Here is an 18,516-nt window from a genome sequence, read left to right as displayed (position 1 = left end):
TGAGACAAGTACTAATAATAATCCAGCCAAGAGCTTCTCCCATGCTTCTCTATAAATATGTTGAGACAATTAACATCAACATAATCAATTGACTCATCTTTTCAATCAATTTGCAAAGAAAATGCAGGAGTTGTAACCCATCTAGGTCTTGGAATGTCTGCCATACAAATATGTTCTCCATGCAACGAAATATGTGACCCACCACGGCAAAATGAGTCGCATGTCGCACAGAAGATGAGCCTAAAATGACTCCAGAACATAATAGAAGACATTGATATGCTCAGATTTTACAAAAGGCAGACAATAGTGAAATGAACAACCAGTCTGTCTCAACCTGTCAAGCTCAGAGCGACATGTGACTCATTTTGTCACGGCGGGTCACATATGTGTTCTACCAGCTGAGACTGCTGGTTATATTCAGAAATTTGATGCCGAGATATAAAACAGATGTACACATTGTTGTAGTTTCAACCAGGCTACCGAGAGGAGACAATCATCCGGTTAATTCAATGAATAAAACAGACTGAGGGCACCAATTATGAAGTGTGCCTTTAGCTCTAGAATACCACAAACAAGACAAAGTAAATAAATATCACACTATTATCATACAACTATCAGATCACTGTTACCTCCAATTCGGCACAATTTGTGTTTCAGCGAAATGTACAACAAAACAAAAAGAGCAGAGACAGATGCTTGCTTTTAAGGGGTACACAGTTCGTAATGACTTGTGGTCCAGTTAAATAGAAATCCACTAATACACAATACCGTAGTGCAGTTATTGTGAATACAAATTCGTTTAAACTTGGTATTCATAGTATTTGTATATCAGTCTACACAACGGCAATGTTGAATGTGTTTCCGCAACTGGAAATTTTCTAATTCAATTACAAATTCCAAACTTTTAACGAACGGCTTAGGCCTTTAAGCGAGGTAGAATTTCACTCTGCCATAACAATTGTTTACAAATGCACGGTCAACAGAAGAAGGCATCCTCTTCAATGCCTTCATGTTTCTGTTCTGACCGACTATGTCACAAGTTTGAGCAAGGAGAGAGTTCATACTGTCAGAAACAATTGTAGAGACTCAATGCAACCGCTGTAACCAATGCTATACTGATCCGCAGGTGCACTTCTTTTGTGGGTGTTCAGGCTATTCAGCCTATGGAGAAGATTTCTGGGAACAAGTTGTAAATGATCTCCCAGTTGACATAAGTGCCCTTCTTTGGAACATGAATGATGTAGAGCTAACAGAAACTTTGCTGGGTAAGCAACTCAGCTCATCAGAATGTGATGTATTATTTTTAAAACATGACCCTCATAAAGATCACAGCCAAATGCTGGAGTATACATGTATAACGTAATGTAATGATCTCATGTTAAACTACTATAAGCGTGCCTTATAGTTATTGCTCAAATGCAATTGAACTGTTGTACAAAGCATTATTTTTTCGTGTATTATTAGGGTCCCTGTACTTTGTTTGACTTTCACTGTAAGTGTTAGAATCTTCTATAAGGAGGAATAAACAGATATATATATGTGTACACATCTCTATATTTAGATATATTTAGACAGTAAAACTTGCCAAAGCCACAACTCAGCGCTGCACGCACGTTTTTGAAGAGTCAATAGATTGCATTCAAAATCATTTGAAATGTAGTTTACCTGAGAGACATCAGCAAGAGAAATTGTAACACGAAACACATCAGTTGTTAAAGGAGCTTGTCTTCGTGCCCTTGGCCTTATCGCAAAATGAAGCCATACCATATGAAATCCAAGGTATACGATAAAAAATGTACAGGAAAAAAGGTACAGGAAAAAAAGGTACGGAAATAAAGGTACAGGAAATAAAGGTACAGGAAATAAAAGTACAGGAAATAAAAGTACTGGAAATAAAGGTACCAGGAAAAAAGGTACCGGAAAAAAAGGTACACAAAATGGCATAAATAGGTAAAAAAGTACACAATTTTTTTTCAGAATATTATTCTCTTCAACTGGTTCAGACTCGGCCTATGTCTTAATCTTTTCTTACCCATTTTTCTTCTTCTGTGACTAAGGTGGTGCCTTAAAATAGTTTAATACATTGCGGACAATTTTGTTACGGAATAAATTTGAGGAAAATTCATGGAAGAAGTTGCCCAACACTCCGGCAACAGGGGAGCTGACGTTTTTTTTGGTAATAATTACATGTACATTCATGTTCTTTTAAATTTTAAAATACTCGAGTCGTATTCTTATTAGGAGCGGATCCAGGATCTTGGGAAAGGGGGGTGGGGGCGCACCTGGCATCCTACCTGGCATTTCACATTAAGAATCTCGCCAATTTCCCTAAAAAGCTTGTGTTTGGTCTTAAATCTAATAATTTGTCTGTTAAAACCTAATTGGCCAGGCACATTGTTAATTGGGTCCAGCTCTATGATGAATGTTAATTGATTAATCGCAATTGAACTTGAACATTGGTACATTTATTCCCTTTTGCAGAGGGAATTGTCCTAGAATCTTTACAATCATCATGATCTTGATAGCCGTGTTTTCACTCTTGAAAACCATAACGGTATACCGGAAATTCGATATACCTATTTCTAAGGCCTATGCAATGTCTAAGCAACAAATAAAGTTAAAGTTATGAATAGAAAAAGGGAGAATTCAAATGATATTTGAAAAAAAAATTGTGTACCTTTTTTTACCTATTTATGCCATTTTGTGTACTTATTTTTCCAGCACCTTTTTTTCCGGTACCTTTATTTCCGGTACTTTTATTTCCTGTACCTTTATTTCCGGTACCTTTATTTCCGTACCTTTTTTTCCTATACCTTTTTTTCCTGTACCTTTATTACCTATAGATTCGAAATCCAAGAAAGACATCATCAACTGGTTGGGCAGTTGCAAAAATGATGCAATACAGAGGTCGTTACGATGTAATATACAGTCTTGTGACGTCACACTGTAATGTAAATGGCAGACTTCATGGACCAGTGTAGCTTTCTTTGGTGCACTTCGAGTCTACTTACTTCAAACTAGGAAGCTTATAACCACAATGCCAAATTTAGAATGCTGTCCTAGTTGTATTTCTCTAGAGCAAGTTTTACTGTTATCAAAATCATAAAACGCCTAAATGTCTCTTTGATCAACTTTTATCCCCTTTGTCAGTTGAACTGCTACACGTCCATGCACTTTCGGGTAAAGTCTGTAAATTCTTCACAGCCCGTGACCTCATCACCAGCCACACGATCCCAATTATCACACACACGACCGATTCAATGTAATATCCATCTGTTGTTATCATACAAGAACCGCCATCTTTTTCGCACACCTGGAATGAAAAGTTATGTTTTTAGAGGAGCCTCATAGCCTCTGTAATCAGGACACCTTTTGCCAGAGGGTGTCCTTAAAATCATGTTAACAGAGAGGTTCTGGTGTACAGCGGAACCTCCCTTAGCGGACACCTCTCTAATAAGGACAACCTTTCTATTAAGGACACTTGTTTTAGTCCCAAATTTGTAATTTTTTTTACTAATTTGACCTCAGGACATCTCTCTATTAAGGACAGCACTTGTCAGTCCCGGGTGTCCTTAATAGAGAGGTTCTACTGTACGTTGCATTCCTGAAACGTTGAAAATCTGGCATTATGTTTTCATTGATTGGTCACATTGTTAGGGTAGACGTTGTAAGGGCTCTGGACCACTGCGGTTCCCGACTGCTCCCGTTATCGTTAAAGGCTCTACAATGCTCACCTTTGAGAGATCGCCAGTATCACACGACCCACTAGCACCAATACATGACTTCCACGTGAAGTTATCTACCAGAGATAACGCTATCGTCGTTGGCCAATTGCCACCTGTAGGAAGAAAACAAATACCGGATTTAACATGATGAAGTTTTAATTTTTTGCTGTTTGAGGAAATATGCAACAAGCGTTTAAAGGGACAACTTGGGCATGTGATTCACCTGGCCAGGAGGATAATGTGCCAACGTGACACCATGTGCCGCCACCTGTAGTATTACACTGATGCCGTTCTCTGATAACGATTTTCACCAGTGTTGGAAGGCAGTTCTGGGCATTGCTTGCGAATTTCTGGCAGGCCTAAGGTTAATACACCCTTGTCTATTGCATTGTTTATTGAAGTTCAAAGAGTTTTCATTAATCCTGTTTGGAGAAGTTGCGGTCCTGCTGGAAGCCGTGTTTTGTACAAAAAATCAACAAATCTTATGCCCAAGTTGACACTGTAAGAAACTTTATCAGTATGTCCTTTCAAATGGCTTGTTTCTGGTCATGGTTTAGTCGATTAGGGCAAAGGAAGTATTTTCAGATACTCCAAACTTCGAAGTTTCAAATGACATAAAAAACTTTTTTTTAAAAATCTATCACTTTCTGTGAGAAACGACAAATAATCAGAGTGTCACGTGAGAAAGCTTGAAAAATTTCACAGTTCATGGTTTTCAAACACAGGAGCTATTCAAGATATTGTGTATGGTTACAAATTCAGCAAATGTTTACATGTGTCTGCAGGATTTCTGCACCATATCCACCACCCAAGAAAGACAAAGTTAATTATAAAGGAAGCTATCTAGTCGTCCGGGTTGAGAATGAACTGCACTTTACAGTGTAAATGCACTATGCGCTAATGTAATGAAGCCCTGTTTTGAATTGAGCTGTTATGGTTAGGCAACCATTCAGATCTCTGGTCCTTTTTCTTCCGGATGAAGATGACCTCGATGCACACAGGCAGGGTGAATACTCTGCTAAAAACGTCTTAGAACCTCAAACATAGGGCAATAGTGTTCTTACTTTGGCTCAGGTCTGATTTTGGGCAACTGCGCTAGGGACCAGATTCGGCTCTATTAACACATGTTCAAAATCTGGGACTTGTTGGTTAAGTCATGAGATGTTCCTCAATGTTACATGTATGTGGTTGGCAACAGCTTTTTACAGTGTCATTTGCAGCAATGATGTAACGCCATACATTGCGTAATACATTATAATACATTGCGACATCAGGTCAAAATTTCAGTTTATCTTAGTGTGCGGCATCACACATCAAGCCGAAATAAGCGAAGTGGTTAAAGGGACTATTTAGGCAGCAGCTAGGCAGGCAAGATAAAGTTACACAAAGTCGCCAATAGGTGTCTCTCACATCTCACAGTATGTCGAAATGATTCACGCTTGTACGAGGAATATATTTAGTGCTGAATATGACATGACCCAGGGTCCCTACTGTGCATATTAGTCACCTGGAGATTGCCAAATTAGCCCCTCTGCTCCTGCCTATAGTCCACCTTTAAGACCCAAGTCGTGACAGTCGATGAAAGGCGTAAAAATTTTCTCACCTAAGTTTGCGACAGTGTTCAACAAAGTCATATAGGTGCCTCCAATAGCTGGGTCGCTAATCTTCGCGTTGAATGCCATTAGTGAGACAAACATGCTATAGAGCGCCACCTGCAAGGGAACAATGTCATTAGCACGCCGACAGGACAATTTGAATGTCAGCACGTCACTACGGCGCACATGAGGGTCTGTCCATCGTTGGACCAGGCAGTGACCGGAGTTGTAAGAGGGGCATCCTACATTCCATCTCGAAGCGACATGACGTGTTGGTTCCCAACGCGTCAAATAGGGAGAGGAGAGCATCAGCATTGGTGGCTTGAGGAATTGATACCTCACACAGACTGGAGGTATTGGTTGTCTCACCGAAAACCCTGTGGGTGGAGCTAAATTGTTGGCCTAAATTGTAGCCGAGGTTTTGGCCAACATTTTACCACCACCCAAACAGTTTTGGTCAGACAATCAACACCGACAGTGAGGTATCAATTTCTATTCTAAAACATCTCGAATCAAATAATGAATAATGTGGTTTTAAATGCTTTTTGACTGCTTCCACATTTCGCACCAAACCCAGGCTGAACTCAGAACGAGGCTTCGCTGGCGTGTAGTGAATAATACACTGTAAACTGCAGTTCATTATAAATCTACCGGTAGATGTTTTAGAAGTTTTTACCATGCAAAGGCTACCACCTGCACATTCAGACCAGCAAGAATTTGGGCCAGCACCAATGCCTACCTCCTTTGGTTGCTTATCCACAGACTGTTTCCTTGCACACTTTTTCCCTGTTCAGTGCTTGCTTGTCCCTGTGACGTGCCACACACAATGAACCTTTGTTTGGCTTGTTGGACATGCCATTGATTGTTCCAAGGAACTTGCTGTGGAAAAATGGCCACAATGCCGCAAGTCCATAAAGGAACAGGGCCATGGATACGCAGCTCGATAAAGAAACGTGGGAACCAACAAACATGCACGGTGAAGCTGGAAACCCAGAAACATCTCACCTAAATTACCAATGGTATTCAACAAGGTCATATATGTGCCTCCAATAACTGGATCACTGATCTTGGCATTAAACGACATGTCAGCAACATGCATAATGTCACCTGTTATCTGAAAAATTTTGGCAAGGGTTTGAGGGTTGATTTCCTACTCGGTGAGGTGGTTGGCCCCGACTCTGAGAGGTGGGAGCCCTCGGAGAGGTCGGTGTTGATTCTACAGGGTGATCCAGTAATATTGCATCATCGTCTTGTCCCCCCCCATCCCATCCCACTTTCTCACTCCAGCTTGTGCCACCAGGGAACTTTTGTTGAAAGCATGGTTAGTTTAGCGACCGCTAAGTTTCAGTGACCACTCCCAGAACTTGGCGGAACCCCATTACAGAGCCCTTAAAGGGTTATTCCGTTTTTAATTACTTGTGGTCCAGTTGAATAGAAAACCACTGATATACAATGCCGTAGAGCAGTTACTGTGAATACAAATTTGTTTAAACTTGGTATTCATAGTATTTGTATATTAGTCTACACAACGGAAATGTTGAAATTTATATCTAGTACGTACTTCTGCAATATTTTCCGGATATTTTAAAATTCAATTACAAATTCAAAATTTTTAACGAACGGCGTAGGGCTTTAAGGTTCTGCTATTGACTCAGTGTGGGATTAGCGGCCGCTCTGCCTATCAGTGCAAACTTGGTGGCCCGCTAATATAATCGTGCTTTAGCAGCTGCCAAACCCTTGTTAGCAGATAGCAGAGCCTTGAACAACAGGGCCCAGGTCCCCCCCAGGGAGGAAAGTGCTGAGCTGTTCATGCCAGCACCTTCCTTGCACAGCCCTCCCCCAGTTAGGCTCCTGATGAAGATGTCACCAAACTCTCACCTGATGAAAGGCATAACTAACAAGAAGGACCCCGTAATAATAAAGAGGGTAGTCTCCGTTTGGTAGTCTTGTCGATGGCGTCCACCAGACGATCCCAGCAAAGAGTAAACCCATAAATAACCTGAAAAGCATTTTTGAAAAGATTTTAGCTGTAGAAATAAAATGAAATAACAAAAAATGCAGTTACAATGTATGATAACTTATATAAAATTTTCCTGGGGTTTGTTTTGCTGGCAAAATTGACTTGTCTATCTGTATACGGTATATAAAGCAGCATATGGTGAGCCCGTTTTTCGCTCACACAGACCTGACTTTCCATGGCCACTGCGCTGCTAATATGAACTGGATTTTAAAGTAACTTCACATGGTTGGGCCTTTTTAAAATCTTCTCTAGACACTGCATAAGTTTCAACTCAAAGCATATGTAGTGGTTTTTGAATGAGACACAAAAATGCTACACTTGCCGAGATATCAGACCGCTGATCGAGCAATAGCAATGGTCAGTGGCATCACGCTAACTTGTTACCATTGTGTGTAGAACAATGCCGTTTATGAGTGAATGATAACCAATCTCGTTTGAAATACAGTGGAACCTCCCTTAGCAGACACCTCTCTATTAAGGACAATCTCTCTATGAAGGACACTAGTTTTGGTCCCAAATTGGTAGTTTCTATTCAATTTGACCTCTCTAATCAGGACACCTCTCTCTTAAGGACAGCACTTGCAATTCCAGAAGGTGTCCTTAATAGAGAGGTTCTACTGTAGATTGCATACAAATGCATGCTGTACTTTTTGTCAAGGGATTGACGCACGGTGTCTGTAAAGCTTAGCAATGTCAATACATTGAGGGTTAAGATGCCTCCTGAGGAAAGAAACTCCACTAACTCTCTGAGCAGAAACTTTGAAACACTTCTCTTCTGAGAACGTTTTGGAGTGGGAGCACTTTGGAACGTCGTATACAACGGGAAAACGTATTTCATTCCTTTGATTCACAGCACATTACTTAAAGGGGTACACCGTTCGTAATTACTTGTGGTCCAGTTAAAAAGAAATCCACCAATACACAATGCCGTAGTGCAGTTATTGTGAATACAAATTTGTTTAAACTTGGTATTCATAGTATTTGTATATCAGTCTACACAACGGAAATGTTGAAATTTGTGTTGAGTACGTGTTTCCGCAACTGGACATTTTTTAATTCGATTACAAATTCAAAATTTTTAACGAATGGCGTAGACCTTTAAAAGTAAAAACTTGCCTAAATGGAATGGCTTTGAGGAATATGTTCATCGGTTTTGGTCCAGCAGTGTACTTGCTAATGACGATTGGCAGGAGGACCTGTATGGGAACCATGGGGACAGCCAACAATGCCAGCTTCTCTTTCGGGACACCTTTCTCGATAAGCTTGAGACCAGTGATCGAGTCGGCCGCTGCAAAACCCATCTGAAGTAAACAAAATCAAGATAGGTCATAAAATGTTCTAAAACTCGTCGTCAAAGAGCGGGTCAATTTGAAACATGTTGTTTGTCTTGATCATGTCTTTCCATTAGAACAATAAAAATGACTGTCTCTGTTCAGTACAAAATGTGACTGCCCTTTTAAAAAAAGAAACAGTTATGGCATTTCTGAAGTTCGAAATACTTAAGTCTTTATTAATTCTTGGTGTGGTATCTATAATTTCTGAATCTTACTATTTTACATCATGTGTTTTATCAAGTATAGATTAGAGATTATGGATTTGTATATATGCGTGATCTCTTTTATATATTTAGACTATATTGTATTATCTTACAGCATGTAGTCTTATGTAAATTTTTTAAAGATGTTTACTTTTCCTCAAATTTCGGGCGACAATAATTAATTTCTTTTTAATTTCATAATTTGGTCCTTCTCGTTGGCAAAATTGACCCTTACCTTTGCCGTAAGCAGTATGCCAACATAAGCGAATACGGCAGGGAGTTTGATGATACTATAAAGCTGCCGGTACGTCCCCCACACGTTGGAGAGGCCCTCAATCTCCTCATCCCTATCCTCGTGTTTGAATATCCACACCAGAGTTGTGCTGATGATGAACACGATGCCCCAAAAGTAGAGGAAACCTGGAGAGTCAACAAACATTGGTTTGAGCAATGACGAGGGGCTTGTGGTATTCGACTCGATGACTCGACGACGCGCTGACGCGATTGTTGCTATGGATTTTGCTAAAATACGGAATCCCATGATCCGGGCTACTGCACACTCCGAGTCCAATAGCAGGGGTTTTAGTTCTACCTTTCCTTACCCGGGTAGGGAAAGGCGGAGCTAAAACCCCTGCTATTGGAGTACCAGCTATGGAAGGATGTGGGTCAAATGCGCAATTGCTATTATTTGGTTCCCGAAGCTACCCCAGCGCCGCGTATCTACAGCGATAAGAACCAGACTAGCTTTTTCTACGGTATTCATGCAAAATTGGGACGGGTACCAGTTGGTTTGCATAGCAACATGGCGCATGGTTTTATCGAAAATGTGAACTTGTGGGAAATGAAAAATGGACAGGTTAAATACGGTGAAAACAGCTGGAAAGGGGGTTGTAACGTTTGTTACTTATTGTATTTTCTTCCACTTATGATTGTATAAATCACATTCCAAGCAGTGATATTCTTCAAAAAATGTCCAACTCGATCGCGTTATCAAGTCATCGAGTCGAATACCACAGGCCATGACGAGGAGATGGTGTAAGTATGCCGAGGGTCGTCCTACTCCCTGAGATCTGAGAGCATCCCTACCTTGGTAGTTCAACGCACCAGGTGCAAGGTATGGAACAAACCACCGCCTCTCAAAAACCCAGGATTGTATTTCTGGATGAACTGTTGTGGCTATGATGAAGGAACTAAAATTTCTGGCTCTTCACACCCCTAAAGTTCATTGTATCTGTTGTCTATTCCAGGGCAAGAAAAAGACCCAACCAAGTGAGACAGAGTAGCTTGCGTGGACTCTACCTTTGACCAAAGTCAGAGTCACTAGGACAATAAACCCTATTGGCCGAAGTGGCACGTAAAAAGTTCTCATCCTGCCTTGGAGCAGGCATACTCTCTGGAGAATAACACTCCAAGTGCAGAGCGAACACTGACTGAAGAAGATCAATCTGCTGGCACCAGGCCTTGAGTTTAAAACTCACTCTATCAGCAAGACACAGCTGGCCTTGGTACTTACTTCCAAGTGTGACAAGACCATCTTTCTGGGGTTCAGATCGCAAGTACGTGTTACAGAACTCTGGCGACTCGAGAGCCAAAAAAACGATATTGCCGAGTGAGTAGCCGACAGTTTGACCAATAGAATTACAGGTCGAAGCCCATCCAACATTGCGCCTGGAATGAAGAGCAAATCAAGGATTTAATATTCATCGCATGGTATACGCACCAAAACAAACCAATTGGTTATCACACTTCTTCCTGCCAACAACTGACCTGAATTTATCTCACATGTTGGAACAACAAAATGTGTAAAAAGTCTGCTTATCAGTTAAAAATTGAAACAGAAACGCCAGTATTGAATAAGAACTACCAAATCAAACATCAGGAGCCTTCCCAACACAGACAGCCTGAGCTGTCCAAACTGTATAGAAATAGCAATGTATAAGTCAGGACATACATCGATCACACTGGAGAATGAATTCCCGAGATTGCCGTGAATCTATCAGGCCTTCTTGAGGACTGGGAGTACATTTTCTCAAAATTTGATGCAAGTCATGCTTGAAGAACCTTATTACCAAATGAACACAACAATATTTCGTCGAAAGACCCTAACAACACAGTTTTTCTAACTTTATTGAATAAAATTTTCCTTTCCCAGGACAGGCAAGCTCGGCAAACTGGAAGGCCTGATAAGATTCTCGGCAATCTGGACAATCGATTCTCCAGGGACAGGGTATTATCTCACATTTTTGTTGCAAAACTGGTCAATGAAGGTTCAAAACAACACAAATCTCATATTTTGAAGCCTTTTTCTTAGGCAGTATGACAGAAAGAAGAGTGTCTACGAATTTTATTACCAAGTGTTGGATTTACATGTAAATTGTAATGTTTTTTTTTTCATTTGTTTAAGGCAACATTTGTTTAAGGCAACATTTGCTTAAGGCAACACTTGCCTTTAAAAAACATCAAATCGACCACTTGGTAACAAAATCCAATCATCTAATTTCAGACAGTTAAAATTACTTTCAAGGGATACTATTACATGTATTATGGTACAATTTCAAATAAATATCTATCAATGGGTAAAGAGTGGAACTTTGACACGCACTTTAAAAAGTTCAAGGAATGACTCAGCAAAATAAATAGATTTATGAGTTAGGAATATAGAACTTATTGATTTTTTATACACTCAACACAACTAGTTGTCCAACAATGACTTAGCAGAATTTACAGCTGGTACAATTGTCAATTCACATTTAAGGCACATCAAATGAAAAAAGATGATCTTTGGAGCTTTTTTGAAATGTTTGTTACAATGAAGGGATGGAATTAGGTGCATCCAAATAGTGAAATATACAACAGATGGCCAACTGAATATACCATACTCTGCTGAAAACCGCAGTCAAATATCTTATTTTACCTCTGTGATATTTATAGTGGACATTTACTTTCTGGTAGGACTGTACATGCTGATGCACCAAAATCAAACTCCATGGAGGAATTCAGTCAAACTCTCATACAGTTCAGATAGCAGCACTACATCATATTCATTAATCAAATCTACTCTCCAAACGAAAGGGCAGTTGCTAGAATGAACTAAAAGAAAGCAGACCCCTGAAAACAGAACTGCACCTTTGAATGCTAGTTTGAACAAAACTCCACGCAGTAATTCAGTGAAATTCTCCTGGATAGTTCAGACACCTGAACTACATCGTATTCATTGATCATGTCAATCAAATCTACTCCGCAAGTTAAAGGCCTCTTGCTCGAGAGGTAGCAGACCACAGAAAGCAGAACTGCACTTTTGAATGCTACTTAGAACAAAATGGTGGATGCAATGATACTCTCCAGGTTTGTTCAGATATATAGAGCTCTCTGCAAACATCATATTCATCAATCTGATCTGCTCACTGTGTGAAAGGGCACTTGAAGACGTCAAATATGACTGTGAAAAAGGGTTAGCAGAACACAGCAGATGAGACCAAACAGTTTGCACCTTTTAAAACAATGATGTCATAGTGTTTGAAAAAAATATTACAACATTTTCAAATTTGAAACTTCTCTTCCACTGACTGTCGTTACAATGCGGGTTCTAACAGAATCTATGGATAGCCAAGTTGTCTTCACCAGCGACACAGTGAAAAAGACTAACGTAATAACTGATAGCTTACTTTGACAACATTGTGAGTGCCCATCCATCCACAGCAATGTCCTGAGTTGCAGCAAGGAAGTACAACATGAAGAATACCACAGTCAGAGTCAGTACGCTGACAGGTTTCGTTGGGTCGTCATCACCAAGAAGGTAGCTGATATATCCAGACAGCACCAGCATGAATGCGCCCATCAAATACTGCGTTGGAATCAGCCAGCTTTTACGTCGTCCAAATTTTGCAGAATAAATCGTGTCAACGATTGGTGCCCACAACAATTTCACGCTAAATGGCCAAAATACGAAACTGAACATGGCCTGCTCCCGGTAGCTGACCTTCCGGCTCTGTAAAATGAGAGGTATACTCCCAGATAAACCGAGAGGTATTCCCTGCATGATGTACAGGAATAACAAGACGGCGATGTTCGTATAATCGCCCCGTAAACTGTCACATTGGCTTGGCTCCCCTTGAACATCGTCCTCATCATTCCCTAACGAACGCTCTGGGCGGTACGTGTGCATGGGGAGGTGAGGCATGCTCAATTCAGAGTCTAGATTCTCCTCTTCAACATGTTTCCTCTCCTTGCGTTTCCTCGGGGGCATATTGGGGATTAAGATCTTGACTTCCGAAGACTGACCACGATTTGTTACGGTGTCCAGGATTCCTGAAAAAATGATAAATATTTTATGACTTACAATCATTGAAAAATGTTATAAATGTGAAAGCCAAAATTACATAGTACCCAGTATTTCAGTCAGGTTGGACAAAGACGAACCAGCAGAGGAGATTAAATGTCATGTTTTCCCAGAAATTCAAGAAACACAAGGTTTTCAGCGTAATCTATCAGAATCCAAGAAATTCCCAGAAGGGTATGGACCCTGAGATTGCGAAATGTAATGAATGAGTCTACAGGCTTAACAGACTACTCCTGTGGCGGAGAGTCCATTTTGAAGAATCAGGTCCTAGCCTATAGTCAAGTGCCTACCTTCGTTCCGCCATACCTGAAATCAAATTCCTAACCCACCGATTTTTGACAAGAGGTTACAGTGGTCGCAAAAAAATAAAATTGAAGGCTTTTATGCCTAACATTTGATTGATACCAAATAGTTCTTTCCAGTTAATCGTATTTTGTGCAAACTATGCCCACAATACAATGAGGGGAGTAAAGACGACTATCGGCTTCACCTGATTAAAAGCGGCGTTCCTTAGGGATTACCTGGATTCTGGGCCAGTCGTTACCAATCGATCAACAAAGCTACGCGAGTCTTGTGGCTATTTTATTGTGTAACCATAATACAGTCAAGCTGTAATACGGCATTACAGAAAATCCTGACTACCTCCAGCAACCTTCCAAAAATTCCCAATGCCACTGTTTCCGACATGACAATGAAGATCAATTTTTCATTCAATCAATCAAATGCAAAAAGTCTAATTGTAAAAGGGGTACCAGTAGCCTACCCTAGGCCAATAGGAAACCTTGGTCTCAGATTTGTCGATGGTTGGTAGCGTTTTATAGTCTCGCGCAATGGATGACCTATAAATCCTATCTCCTTCGAAGAAATAACTGTTGCGCTCAACTGGCTATAATTATGCTGTGAATAAATGAACGTTAACAACGATCCCTGCATCATCTGCGTACGAGGTTGGACGCGTAACGATGGCCTAAATTTATATCCGCAGGTTGTCTATAAATCATGACAATGGGTGATTTCAAAGTCAGTTTTTAGATTTAGTTTTAAAACTAAATGGAACACTAAAACCTTTAATTAAACCAGCATTGAAATGAAGTGGGTTTTAGTTTCATCCTATTTCAAAGTCGGTGTTTGTTGGTTTTAGCATTATGCCCGGTTTTAGCTTAAAACTAAGGGATGGTTTTAGTGTCAAAAACTAACACCGGGACTAAAACTAAAACTCTCCACAACACCAGAAATGAAATCAGTTCTGGTGTTAGTTTTGACACTCAAGTTTTAGCATTATCCTATTTCAAATTAGGTTTTAGTTTCACACTGAAACCAATAGGAACACCAAGGTCTGATCTTAATCCCAGCTCGGTGTTATATTTGGAAGATGTGTAGGCCTAGTGCATTTTGTATTACCAATAAAACCAACACCTTAGGCATTAACACCGAGTGGATTTCAAAGTTGGTGTTGGTGTTAAGTAAAAAAAATAATGTTGTTTGTACCATTTCAAGAAGTAGTTGCTGGTATTTTGAACGCTGATGGGAATAATGATGGACGTGAAAGAAGACGACAAATTTATATAGATCGGAAGCGGTTACAATAGTGAAACATCAGTAACAACGACAACAATATGCATGTTTGGTTTTTCCAAGGTTTTATCTCTGTCCATCTTGGTGTTAGTTTTACCCGCAGAATAAAACCTCTTCTTAGTTTCAGCCCAGGTTTTAGGTGTTTAGAATTAGATAAAACCAGGTGTTGGTTTGAACTAAAACCTCGAATTGGTCTTATCCAGACATAGGTTTTTAGGGGTAGAAATTAAGAATAAAACTGACACTAACACCCAACACTAAAACCAAAACCAACTTTGAAATCACCTAATGTCTAATGAGTAATGTTCTATTGATATCCTCAAAGTCATCCTGAATATCATGTAACGATGTGTGAGGAATGTAAACACACTGATCTGCTGATGTAATGTACATGTACCTTGTATGGTATTGTAATGAAGCCTAATGTATGTGTGCAAAGCATGCAAGGCAACATACATCTCATGATCTACACTACTAAACCATGACACTACAGTGCACGTAGGCTACACGTAGTCAATAGTACTGAATACATGCAAAACACGACATCTGGAGTCGAAAATCTCACAAACGACATGGTGAAACACCATCAAAATACATCATTTTAGAGATAATCACATGAACAATTCGCTCAAACTGAAATGACTTACGACAGCACTTGAAATATCGAAGAAATAGAGTATTGTTTATGTTGGTGTCTAACGTACGTGGCTTTCGGCGACAGGCTGGCCGCCATTAATTCTGAGTTGGCAATGAATTAGCTACATCGATTCGTCTTGTTTAGAAAAAAATATTTTAAGGCTCCAAAAAATATACTAACGATATAATTGTCAACATTAAGAAAATCTTTAGGTTATAAAATGTAACTTTCCGCCTACAGATTATTTTATTGCAGGATTCTACCAGTTTCTTACAACTACCACAAAGGAACAAGCATAGGTCTCGTTAGGGAGTTTTTCCCAAATGTACGCGACGATGACGTGCCCCATTAACAGGACGTAACATCTATTTTAAAATGCGTTTCCAAAGTGAATGCATGAGGACAACCCATTTGTGTCGTATATCACTGGAAACGCCCGATTCCCCTGATTCTGCAGGATGTTAAATCGGGCATTTTATTTCTTTAAATAAATCATAAGCGTCGCATTTGCTCCTAGCTCCGTTCACCATCCCAAATGGCAATATTGCCGATTGGGCCGGACAATCTCGAAAAAACCCAAATACATGTATTATACATTTCTTCCTGAATAATTCTTACAGAGACCATTCTCCCATGAAAGACAGTTGCTTACGCTACACAAAAATCAAAAAAAAATCGAGGGTCAACCATTGAACTTTTGAGATATGTCGAATTTTGCACAAATCAGCGAAAAACGCACCAACTGGCACTGGACGGCATTTCAACACGGGGCCGACGCACATCCCAAGTTCAGTGTACACATACGTCGGCAACAACAGTATAAATGCGTAGTTTCTTGTTAGTCGCCTATTGAGTAGCGCTCTAGGTTTCAGAAACTCAAAAAAACATGTCTTTGCCAAAACAACTGCTGAATCAACGCTGACAAGTGACATACTGTAAGGACCGAGAAATCAATGATTTTAGGAACGACGGTTAGGGCTTGGCCGCGCATGAATAAAAAAAACAACTCCCTAATAAGACCATAAAAGGTATCACTCGTCGTCGTCGTCGTTACGCTTTCGTCCTATTTGGACATGGCGCCCTCTATCACACCGTTCCAATGCTGCCGATCCGCAGCCAGAATACTCAAATGTTGAATGTCATGGTTTGGTTGGAGTTTCAGATCTTGGTATATGAGTTTTAGCCACGTGAGCTTTGGTCGCCCACGTGGTTTCTTGATTGTTCGCGTTGATTCGGCTAAGGCTTTCCTGGCTGGGGTGTCTTCACTCAATCGAAGCAAGTGGCCGAACCAGCTCAGTCTCCTTCTTTTGGTGTCTTGGGACCACGGTTCTATGGCCATTATAATGCATTATCTTTGGTTAGCATTATTCTTCTGGATGATCGCCATTGGCGTGAACTTGACCATGACCCTTGCAGGCGGGATGAAAGCTATTTCGGCGGCGTCCGGAAATGCTCGCGCAAAACATCTAAAGTACATCGCGTACGCTTACGGAGCGCCTATAGTCATCGTCATAACATTGGCTTACTGGACTTTGCGCAATATTTCGCCAAAAAAGTATTCTACGCAACGGTCCCTAGGTGACTTTTCCTATTCATAATACACAGCCTGTCCATCCTAGATCGTGGTTGCATGGGGAGTAATCGTTGTAAAATTAGGCCAAACGGAAAGACAGTTAACCTGGGTACCACTATGTTTACGATGCGAACAAGCCGTGTAAGTCATTATCAGCATTTTTTTCATTGAACATTTGCGGGTACAGCGTCACAGGGAGCAGCATTGAATGGTAAACAGGTTCACATCATATTCAGACAACGGCTTGTAACGGCCATACAGGAAACGATTCGTATCAAAAACCGACGAACACAACTATTCGCTTGCTGAGAGTATACATTACGCGCATACATTACATTCAGACATTTGAGCTTCCAAGCTTTGAGAAATAACAGGTCATGTGCGAATTTGGCATGTAATTTTGGTAATTTACGTGAGTACATTTTCAACCCCGAAAAGTGTGAAGTGAAGTTATGCTTTTATTTAGTAAAAATCGGTAGGCATGTCCAACAAGACATGTGTCTCAGCTGCCTGGGTGGGTGTGGGTCGTCACTCATCCATACTGCCATTACTGGTGACTGACACCATGTATCGAACTTGACGTACCTGGGTAAAACATAATGGTCGCTCCCCATTTCGCTCGTTTCGTTGCGCAAAGTCCAGTAAGCCCATACATTTGCCCTGGTGGACAAACTTTTGAATGCTCCTATAGGTTACGGACCCGACCAAAATGAACAAGGGGCCTGCTGGTTTACAAAAGACCAATGCCTTGTCTACGCTTTCGTCGTTCCCCTAGCCCTACTTATAGCCGCGAACGCCACACTGTTTATCGTGACGAGCGTGGCAATAGCGAGAACCAAGAAAGTTGGAGACAAAGCTAAGAGAGCTCCTGGACACAAGTTAGCGTTCGTTCTCTATTTAAAACTATCGCTGCTGATGGGTTTCACTTGGGTCTTTGGATTCATAGGCACATTCACAGACAATACCGTAATTTGGTACCTTTTCATCATTTTCAACCCTCTACAAGGAGTATTTATCGGACTTGCGTTCGGTTTTAATAGACGTATCTTTAACGTGTGGCGTGACGTCACAACGACATCATCGGAAATGCAAGTAAATTCTGCGCGAAAATACTGATCATTCTTCAACAGACGGGTGCAGGGGAAAGAGTATCTTAAAAAGATGAGCAAATTTGATGATACACATCCAGCAACGATGCGGTAATACGTCATGCACCCGAACACAACAAACGCTTTTCATGCACTCTTCTGTTGTTATAAGTTATGACTTCACCCAGGCTGGGTACCTGTCCCGTTATAAATAAGGTGCCATATTCCGGTCCCGATATCGATTTCGGCGAAATTCCGAATTCCGCAAAAATGCACCTACATAATGTTCCCCTATGTATTGACAACTGGGAGACCAAATTTCGGTCCGGTTCGATTTCGCTAAGGGCTTGATCATCACCAATCAAAGGTACATGTAAAGACGATACATGACATATAACACGGGTGTTTGATTTGACCTACTTTTCGA

At 40.6% G+C, this 18,516-nt stretch overlaps 1 protein-coding gene across 1 annotated transcript; it reads right to left on the bottom strand.

Annotated features, from left to right (window-relative positions):
- Positions 1-2,826: 2,826 nt before the first annotated feature.
- Positions 2,827-15,511, bottom strand: LOC135496743 (acetyl-coenzyme A transporter 1-like). The gene is made up of 9 exons (XM_064786219.1): positions 15,439-15,511; positions 12,543-13,185; positions 10,391-10,545; positions 9,113-9,297; positions 8,457-8,641; positions 7,199-7,319; positions 5,329-5,437; positions 3,735-3,838; positions 2,827-3,313 (listed from the first exon to the last, which is right to left on the bottom strand). The coding sequence occupies exons 2-9, from the start codon at positions 13,121-13,123 to the stop codon at positions 3,128-3,130; spliced, it is 1,626 nt and encodes a 541-aa protein (XP_064642289.1). The 5' UTR covers positions 13,124-13,185; positions 15,439-15,511; the 3' UTR covers positions 2,827-3,127.
- Between the last annotated feature and the right edge of the window lie 3,005 nt (positions 15,512-18,516).

This window comes from Lineus longissimus, chromosome 12 (assembly GCF_910592395.1).
Source record: "Lineus longissimus chromosome 12, tnLinLong1.2, whole genome shotgun sequence".
Lineage (NCBI taxonomy): Eukaryota > Metazoa > Nemertea > Pilidiophora > Heteronemertea > Lineidae > Lineus > Lineus longissimus.
The sequence above is the reverse complement of the archived record's forward strand: the minus strand, read 5'-3'. Positions and strand labels throughout refer to the sequence as shown.

What these genes read in the sequence shown, in the direction of transcription:
- LOC135496743 (XM_064786219.1), bottom strand. Translation starts at nt 13,123, where the DNA reads ATGCCCCCGAGGAAACGCAAGGAGAGGAAACATGTTGAAGAGGAGAAT. An exon ending in TGGTCTTGTCACACTTGGAA is followed by an intron (nt 9,298 to 10,390) that starts GTAAGTACCAAG and finishes TTGACTCTCCAG; the next exon opens with GTTTCCTCTACTTTTGGGGC. An exon ending in CTCAAAGCCATTCCATTTAG is followed by an intron (nt 7,320 to 8,456) that starts GCAAGTTTTTAC and finishes AATGCTTTTCAG; the next exon opens with GTTATTTATGGGTTTACTCT.